This window comes from Neolamprologus brichardi, chromosome 17, assembly GCF_056152115.1.
Source record: "Neolamprologus brichardi isolate AB-2024 chromosome 17, ASM5615211v1, whole genome shotgun sequence".
In the NCBI taxonomy this organism is placed as follows: domain Eukaryota; kingdom Metazoa; phylum Chordata; class Actinopteri; order Cichliformes; family Cichlidae; genus Neolamprologus; species Neolamprologus brichardi.
The window spans coordinates 15,700,373-15,709,552 of NC_142120.1; the positions used below are offsets into that span (position 1 = coordinate 15,700,373).

Below are 9,180 nucleotides of genomic sequence, written 5' to 3' on the forward strand. Positions count from 1 at the left end.
AGCTTTCAGAACTGTTATGCATTTTAATAAGAGCGTGACTAAACATTACCATCACAGTTTTCCTATTAGCATGCAAAGAAAATCAAATGAGATTATTTTAAATTGAAAGCCAGTGTGGTACAAACTGCTTTATTTTTGTTGATAAATGAAAGGCAGGAAAAAAAGTGACCTCCTTGGCCGCTCACTTTATAATGAACCTTTTGTAACAAGCAGAAAATGAATCTGCAGTGAGTAAAATTCCCATTCTACTCTATAATTTGCATAGAAGCTGACATTAGCTATTACATATAAAGATCAAACTTTTAATGTAGTTTTTCATTAGTTAGCATCTTACCTGAGTTGAAACTGATGAAACCCAGTTACAGTTGTTTGATCAGATGGTCTTACCAGCATTGCTATATGGGTCAGGTGTAGATACATGAAGACATTTCGTCTATTGCACCCTTTCATGTTAAATTTCTGAAGAGGCCACTTAAGTTAAATAAAAATGCTGCAAATATTGCTGTATATGGAGAAGTGGGTAGGTTTAAATTGAAGATAAATTAAAGATCATTGGATGTAGGTTGTTTGGTTTTTGGCATACAACATTGAATAGTACCTGCCACACACACACACACACACGCACACATACAAACACGCTTATAAATTATACAATATTTACGCACAAGTTTCAACTGGAAAATTACATGCATAGATTAGATGATATTATCTGATGTCATTTGGCAAGGCTTAGATGTGGGGCTGGCAGTATTACAATAGTTATGGGTCGATTTTCTGATGTTGAATATGTCAGTCATTTATTTGTACTCTGTAGCCTTGGAAAGGTTGGATCATTAGTATCATTATTCATTTGAATACAGTTATTTTAAGTAGCAAAGACAGAAATATGTGCCTGTATAGTTTAGGTTGAGACCAAATGTACATATGATGGAGATGTTGTTTAACTCTAAAGACATTAATTTTGTAAAGTAATTATATCTGCAGTTGTAATTGTATATATATGTATTTCTTTCTTTGGGAAAACTGAGATTGCATGTTTTGATGTTGGTGTGATTTTTGCAGCCTTAAGAGGTAAAACTGAACCTGAGGGTAGATTTATCAAAAGAAATCATTTCTCATTCATTGACTTTAAGAATAATGATGAGTAAGAATGGATGTAATTAAAGGAAATAAGTAAAGCAAAGGAAAATACTGTTCTCTGAAAAGCCAATGTGGCAAATCTCAAGTTTGAAAAGGAACACCTGGATTTTCCACAGCACTTCAAGGACCGTAATCTATGGACAGATAAATTCATTAATAATTAAACAGCCACAAAGTAACTGACAGTGACATTGAAACAGCCAAAATAACCTAATTATGCCCACAGTTAGTAATGGCAGAACAAACCTAGATATAGAAGGGCTAAGTGTTATAACTAGAGGTCCTAAATATCAACCCAGTAAAATAATTAATTGTTTCATTTCTGTATAAAATCAGACTGTACTTTAAGCAATCAATTCAGAAATACAACCTTTTGTTGCAACTGCATTTTTTCTCTCTAAATCATATAATTTAACCCCCAAAAAAGAAACGCATGGAAAATCTAACTGTAATGTTAGATGTATGTCATCGTTTTTCTTGTCCCTTTATTAGTCCAGAAAACACCTCATATTTGTCTTCCTCGCCTGTAAACTGTTGATTCTGACTGAGCTGCAGGGTTAGTGAAGGGTTAAAAATGCTTGCTGTCTTTGAGACTCCGCCTCCTTTCAGTGACTCAGCATAACAGGAAGCAGGAAGTGTTCACCATTACGCATATACAGCTGTTACAAGACTGTAGCTTTGAGGTATGTTTCACTCTAACTTTTCTTCTTTTTTAAACAGAACACTATTTCATTTAAAGGCTGGTTTTCATGCACAGATTTCACAGGATGCAGTAAACAGACAACAGAACAACTGACTAGGGTATTAAAAGGGAGTGACTTCCCCTGTGTTTGCTTAGTTTCTTGAACTCTCCCTTACTTTCAGTTTCAGGGTAAAACAGGAGCAAAGCCTCGGGATGGCAGGGAAGCTCTATCTCCCTGAGTTGGACCTCACTTGTCCCGTGTGCTGCGAAATCTTCAGAGACCCAGTGGTCCTCAAGTGCAGCCACAGTTTCTGTGCATCCTGCCTGCAGCAGTACTGGAGTCGACGGAGACAAAACCGTGACTGTCCTCTGTGCAGAACCCAGAGTGTGGATGATCCCGTTCCCAGTCTCACCCTGAAGAACCTGTGCGAGTCTTATACACATGAGAGCGAGGAACCGGAGGAGACAGCGGAGGAGCTGCCCGGTGAACCAGGGGAGTTGTGCCCTCATCATGGGGAGAGGCTCAAGCTGTATTGCCTGTCAGATAAGGTGCCTATCTGTGTTGTCTGCCATACCTCAAGAAAACACAAGCAGCACGAATGTTGTCCTGTCAGCGAGGCGATTGTGGATGTGAAGGTAAATATTTCGCTTTCCTGATCAAATAAGGACTTGAGATTGAATAATGATGCCTTTTTTCTTGGGGCTCCTTTACTAAGTTTATACAGAGTTTCTGTCACGAGTCATTATGTTGAAGGATGTTACAAGCCTAAAGCGAGATTAACAAACCTTCTAATGAATTTACTTTGAATTATTTACTCAGGAGAAAATGAAGTCCACTCTCGGCTCACTGCAGGAGAAGAGGGAGGCATTTGACAAAATGAAGAAGAACTATGAAGACACTGTGACCTACATTCAGGTGTGGTGATAATCTGTCAAACTATGGGTTAAAATTCCTAGTAAGTCACTTTATTTAGTGGCTGTCAATAAACTCATTTCCAAGCCATGCTTAAGCAGATTATTTTACAGGTCCAGGCTCGATTTGTGGAAAGGCGAACCCATGAGGAGTTTGAAAAGCTTCACGACTTCCTTCACGCTGAAGAGAATGCCAGGATGGAAGCGCTGAAGCGGGAGGAAGAGCAGAAGAGCGAAGAGATGAAGCAGAAGGTTGAAGAAATAGAAAGAAAAATGGCATCTGTGTCCGAATCCATCAGAGTTTTGGAGGAGGAGATGGCTTTGGAGGGCATCTCAGTCCTTCATGTAAGTTTGAAATGAGACTAAAAAAGGAACACTTTATATTTTTTTTCCCCCTTAAATGCTAAAGTGAATTTGCCTTTTAATTTTGTCTTTTAGAACAGTAAGAGGACTCTGTTAAGGTAACGAAAAGTTTAACATTTGTTTTATTCTTTGCTTAACTTTCATAATGTGTTATGTAACCTGCTTTTTTTGTGTGTTTTCTGCAGTGCTGATTGTCCTGTTGAAGATCCCGTTATGCCTCCAGGAGCACTCATAGACGTGGCCAAACATGTTGGCTCTATGATGTTTTCTGTGTGGGAGAAGATGCATAAAATTGCCAAATACAGTGAGTTTAATCCTAATGTACTGCTTGATTTAAAGTCTGAGCTGGAGTTTGAGTTTGTCATGAATTCCCAAGGTGGAGGAAAAGTTGAGATGTTTGACTGAACTACAGCCACAGTAACTACAGATGACAATCTGCCATGTTTCCTTCAGCCCCAGTAACTCTGGATCCCAACACTGCTGCCCCATGGCTCATTCTGTCAGATGACCTCACCAGCGTCTGTGACAGCGATGAGAAACAGAAGCTCCCAGACAACCCGGAGAGGTTCGACCCCGACACCGGTGTGCTGGGCTCGGAGGGCTTCACCTCAGGAAGGCGTACCTGGGATGTGAATGTGGGAGATAATACTGCGTGGGTTGTCGGCGTGGCTAAAGAATCTGTCCAGAGGAAAGAGAAAGTGTCCTCGGTCCAGAAAAACGGCTACCTGTGTGTGTACTTCTACCACAAGATGTACTTTGCGGGTACCTCTCCTTTAACGCGACTAAACCTGAAAAGGAACCCGCAGAAGATCAGAGTGCAGCTGGACTGTGACAAGGGCAAGGTTTCTTTCTATGACGCACACAACAACACACATATCTACACCTTCAAACAGGCCATCACTGAGAAAGTCTTTCCTTACTTCTGGGTCGGTTGTCAGCAATGTCCTTTGACGGTTGAACCAATGGAAGTTGCCCTGAGTGTAATTGAAAGTGCAACTTAGTTACTCTATGACTTTGAGAAACTCATCAAATTAAATGTCAGATTATTTGCCTTTTTCTTTCCTGGTTCAATACAGTGTTCTTTGGGCTCTTCTTAATTTAAAACTCAATGAACACAATGATCAAGGTAGTTAAGATTCAGTGATTGGTAACTTGAATTAGAGCATTTTTGCATTAATAATCTATGAATTATTCATTTGTTTATTATCAGCATATAAATTGTGAGGTTAAAAATAGTACCGATTAATTGCTTGTATGTATGTTTTAAAAATGATCATGCATGTCAGTGTCTACACATTCCTCTCTTATTTTGGTGCCCAGCTGTATTCCTAACTACTAATGTATGAAAAAAACATCAAATGTGCTTTATGTGCAGATACTACTTATGTTTTACAGTGCTAATTTACAAATAAAATATTTGCAAGTATTGTGGCCCCCTTGATGATGAGTCACCACCCAGTCCTTACTGGACATAGACCTGGAGTCCGAGAGCAGTCAGAGAGAGTTTTCTTTAGCGTCTGAGGTGAGCCTATATGTTTGGTCAGATGTGACGTCTTAAATGTCTTTGCTAGATTTTATTACCTGCTTCCTAAGGGCATGATTTTCAGATACAGTTCATCTCCTGTATATAGTTTTCAGGTCTGACACGTCTCTCGTCATCCACTTTTCAAGTTTCCATTTTTTTTTCCTCTTAACTACACGCTGCGCACCATGCTAACATGTGCCACGGATTTGCTTAATAGCTCTCTGGAAATCACCAATTTGATTCAAAATACTACTTTATGGCTGTCAAACTGTTTTCGTTTGTGTTTTTTGTAGATTCAAATAAATAAAACGGAACACAATGTGTGTTTTTGGAACAGGCTGCTGGTAACAAAGTCCCCAAATATACAATTTAAAGTTGACCATGATGAGTAGACAAAACACAGGTTTATTCTTTTAGTTAGGTGGCTATTTAATGCCTGAATGATTCATAGGCCAGCATTGTATGCCTTAACAGGGTGAAGGACTGGACTGAAAATGAGTAAAATGTTCAAAGAAAAACTTTGAAAGAGTTTCAGAAAACCTGTCTTTGAATTAAAAATCACAAAGACAGAATATGCTGGGCTTCAAAATCTGTTTTTATGTAGCAGCTGTTTGTAGTTCTGTTAAAAATGCAGTGTAAGTATCCATTTAAAAAAAAAAATTCCTCTCATTTTTAGTGGGTTTTTTTTTTTCTTGGTATATGAACAGCCTTTGCACACCGTTCTCTTTCCCCCTCCTCTGAACTCTACAGCCTGGCGCATTGAAGCTGAGCGTCTTTTGTATAAAGAAGGGTTTGAAAGCCATATACATAAAAGCTTCTTTTTTTCCTGCAACTTTGACTCAGCAAAGTTTAGAGGCCTGAGGCGGACTCACGGTTAATGTAAGCCAAACTCGTTAAAAGTCTAATTAGCTAGTCATAGTGCCTTGCTACGGGTGTATGTAGCTAGCAGGTTGAGTCGTGTGTTGTAAAGGCTCAGTTAAGTTCTTTAGAGGAGGTTATGTTGTGGAAAGCTGTTTTGCCTTCAGACCTGCCTTTAAATAATAGTTTAACTGGTACAAATGAGTCCAAAGTGTGCCGAGAAAATATCTCCCACATCTTTACATCACCTCCACCTGAGGGTATTGTCTCCATCTTGCCTTGATGGGTTTTTTTTATGCCAAATTCTGACTGTACCATCTGAATTCACAACATAAATTCCGGGCAATATTTTATTGTACACCTTTGGTGAGCCCATGTAAATTGTAGCCTCAGTCTCTCATTTTTAGCTGGATGTGACGCTGTGTGGTCTCCTGCAAGGTTCAGTGTGTTGTGAATTCAAAGATCCTCATGTTTGTTCTTAAAAGTGTTTATTTGTTTGCCTTTCTTACATCAGAAGTTTCAGAAATTCTCAGATTGGCCTGTCTGGCAGTAAACTATGGTTGTTGCTTGAATGCTACTGTGTGACTGGCTGAGTAGATATTTGTGGGGAGCAGCAGTTGAGTGGGTCTAAGTATTAAAGTGGCTGGAGAAAAGTTTTACAGAGCTGGCTTTAGTTCTGTTCAAAACTATGAAAAATAGTGCATTTATTCAATTATTTTAAAACTTAACCATCAAATTTCAAAAGCTGGAGAGTTTCATGGCAGTAACGGCTAGTTAAAATTCCTGTTCTCTTCATTTGTAGTGTCTCTACATCACTATAACCTTGTGTTTGTTCCAGTTTACAAAAAATAATTGTTAAAATTGTTCTTGGTTAGGAAGTCCAACATGGCTGGAATTTCATGCACAAGGGCAACAAAGAGAAAGTTGTCTGCTAGTGCTAAGGCTGCAGAACCCGTGTCCAGGTCCTCCAAAGTCACCTTTCTGAGCCCGTCTCTCCTCCTCTTTGAAATCCCTGCTGACGCCGACACCAGCCTCCCAGTGTGGAAGGCCATGAGAGCCCAGCAAGCTGACATCACCTGGACCGTCAAGCCCTATGGCCTCAGCATTAATATAACACCTCTGACCTCTAAGAAAGGAAAGCATTCTGCTCCCAGCAAGAGTGAAAGCTCTTCCAGCATGGTGCAGACTGCAGGGCTGTCTTCCAGCACCCTGCAACCTCAGATCTGCATTCAGCCCACCACTCAGCAGCATGTTGCATCGCAGAGCAGCTCCTGTGTGCTCCTTACCTTCCCCCAAAACACACAGTCTGTGTCACACCCCCCAAGTCCTATTCCAGTCACTTCACTTATTGTCTCCTTGCCGGTCATTATTGCCCAGGCCCAGCATACCAGTCAGCCTACTGCTCCTGCCAACAAAGGGTCCATATCCTCCACCCAAACGCCAACTGGAACCCCTACCAAGCAAACCATCAAAACCCCATCTAAAGTGCCTGTCTCATTTCACACAAAAGGCTGCTCTACCATCCAAATCTGTGACGACTTCCTCCTTGGTTTGTGTTCTGCAGGGGAGAAGTGTAAGATGCACCACACTCCCTATCCCTTTCACTGGCAGCTGTGGTGTGTTGCCAACCGCCAGTGGGTGGACATTTCTCCTCCCTCTCAGGTCTTGCTGGAGAGGATGTACTGTGACGTCAATAAGGATGCCATTTGTCTCAAAAATGGGTGAGTAACAGGGTAGATCTTTTGCTAAAGTCTGCAAATTAAAAAAAAGAAAAAGATGGGCTTTTTTGAGACAAAAATCACAAACGTTTGTGGATTCTTTTTGTGACTTCAGAACACTTTCTTTAGGAATGCACGCTACACTTTGAAATTTGACTCAATGGAATTGGCCAACTCTTCCATGTATGATGGAGTCAGGCGACTATCTAACACTAACAGTAACATCAAGAACCCTCATTTTGCCAGCCAATCAAAAATCTACTGGTGGAACATCAGTTGGCAAGAGTACAACACGGTGATCTTCTTTACCTCTTTTTTCTAGTTTCTTTACTCCTTTCTGTCATTTTCAACACATCAAAAGCCCCCACCAGTTTTGTTATTTTTTAACTGGTTCATTTCTCCATAGAGCGTGTCTGCTACATTGCTAAAAAAGATGAACGAGAAAGAGTCCGAGTGTTTCTTCAGTGTCGGCTCACAGAAGTACAAGGTGGACTTCACTACCATGACCCAGACCAACGTTGCCACAGGGTTCCAGAGAGGCGTTCGCTGCAGACCCGCCTACCGCTCTCTGGATTCTATGAAACCTTACTTGCAGTTGGTGTCCTGAGATGTGGTTTTTTTTTAGCATTTTTTTACATTTTCTTTTAAAATCATGAGATTCTGTTCCTTTAAAATGATTTCATGATGTTCTCCCATCCCTTTCCCATTTACTCCCCACACCCAGGACAGGAGTCCTACCTGACTCAGCGGAACCCGACAGTAATCCTCCTGTGGCCAACTTTAGAGTAGATCCTCTGGACGAGTTCAGTTCCTGGTACCCTCCGGCGTGGTGTTGGGCTTCAGAGCAGGATTACAGTCTAGTGGATGTTCCTACAGGCACTCTGGCCTATAAACGGGTTCAAGAATTCTTCAATGAGAGCATGCCTGAGACAAAGGTGGACATCATCAGCATCCAGCAGGTCCAGAACCTATTCCACTGGGACAAGTACCAAAGGTCCGGCTAAGTTTGAGTTAAATTTTTAATCATGACTAATACTAAGAAATATTGGAGGGAAATTTGATGTCCTTATTAACTATGTGGATATTCGGAAAGTCCTTTTTCTAAACTTAATTTATTGGATGAAATACATTTGCAACATGGATAAGCATCGGTTCGGCTAGAAGTAGGATCTGGGCTCGTTTCCTCCTGTTTCCATCCATTGTTTACTTTACTAGACAGTTCTATGGGTTCCTTACAGCGGATTCAAATAATTATTTTGTTGGAAGTTAAAGCGTAAAATATCACAAAATCTTGTTCATGGTGATATGCATGCCACACTTACACAACTCGTTACAGGCAAAAGCTATACATGCAGAAGCAGCGTGGAAAGGCCACCGGGAGTTTAGAGCGACATCTCTTCCATGGGACCACCAAAGAGGCCTCAGAGGAGATCTGCACCAGCAACTTTGACCCTCGAGTGGCCGGGGTTAATGGAGTTTCCCACGGTCATGGCACATACTTTGCCACCGCTGCCTCCCACTCCCACATGTTCTCAGCCCAGTTTGGGCCAGATGAAGTTTGCCACATGTTCCTTGCCAAAGTCCTGGTGGGAAAGGTAACAGTGGGTAGGAGCCACTACCGCCGTCCACCTAAGCTCACCTCCAGGAAGAAGCAGCATCGTCTGTATGACGCCTGTGTTGACAACGTGAACCTTCCCACCATGTTTGTTGTTTTTGATAGCTGTCAGTGCTACCCATACTACCTAATCAAATATAAAAACCTACCCAAAGAGATAAACATTTAATGAGGATGAGGACAGGGGCCTCAGACGCTAATTGTTCAACAAAAATCATGTTCCAGTTGCTGTGTGTTAACGAATCCAGTATATATTGTTATCAAATGCTCTGTTTAGTTTGATAAAATATGCCATATTCAGTTTGTTTGCAATGAAGTTCTTGACAATAGTGAAGACAGTGTTAAAATGACAACATATTCTGTATCA

General features: G+C 40.9%; 2 protein-coding genes across 2 annotated transcripts; both read left to right on the top strand.

Moving 5' to 3' along the window:
- The first annotated feature begins 1,768 nt into the window (after positions 1-1,768).
- On the top strand, positions 1,769-4,523 carry trim35-14 (tripartite motif containing 35-14). Its single transcript, XM_006780849.3, has 7 exons — positions 1,769-1,823; positions 2,005-2,458; positions 2,643-2,738; positions 2,849-3,079; positions 3,173-3,195; positions 3,283-3,401; positions 3,551-4,523. The coding sequence occupies exons 2-7, from the start codon at positions 2,036-2,038 to the stop codon at positions 4,096-4,098; spliced, it is 1,440 nt and encodes a 479-aa protein (XP_006780912.2). The 5' UTR covers positions 1,769-1,823; positions 2,005-2,035; the 3' UTR covers positions 4,099-4,523.
- Positions 4,524-6,362: 1,839 nt separating this feature from the next.
- On the top strand, positions 6,363-9,036 carry LOC102795310 (protein mono-ADP-ribosyltransferase TIPARP-like). The gene is made up of 5 exons (XM_006780848.3): positions 6,363-7,201; positions 7,328-7,493; positions 7,605-7,792; positions 7,923-8,192; positions 8,535-9,036. Exons 1-5 carry the CDS (start codon positions 6,366-6,368, stop codon positions 8,980-8,982), a joined length of 1,908 nt encoding a protein of 635 aa, XP_006780911.2. The 5' UTR covers positions 6,363-6,365; the 3' UTR covers positions 8,983-9,036.
- Positions 9,037-9,180: the final 144 nt, after the last annotated feature.

Bases quoted from the DNA above. Each gene is read 5' to 3' on its own strand.
- LOC102795310 (XM_006780848.3), top strand. From the start codon at position 6,366: ATGGCTGGAATTTCATGCACAAGGGCAACAAAGAGAAAGTTGTCTGCT. The intron at 7,494-7,604 runs GTGATCTTCTTT...ATTTCTCCATAG, and splicing joins GTTGGCAAGAGTACAACACG to AGCGTGTCTGCTACATTGCT. The intron at 7,793-7,922 runs GTTGGTGTCCTG...CCCCACACCCAG, and splicing joins TCTATGAAACCTTACTTGCA to GACAGGAGTCCTACCTGACT.
- trim35-14 (XM_006780849.3), top strand. From the start codon at position 2,036: ATGGCAGGGAAGCTCTATCTCCCTGAGTTGGACCTCACTTGTCCCGTG. The intron at 2,459-2,642 runs GTAAATATTTCG...TTATTTACTCAG, and splicing joins AGGCGATTGTGGATGTGAAG to GAGAAAATGAAGTCCACTCT. The intron at 3,402-3,550 runs GTGAGTTTAATC...TGTTTCCTTCAG, and splicing joins GCATAAAATTGCCAAATACA to CCCCAGTAACTCTGGATCCC.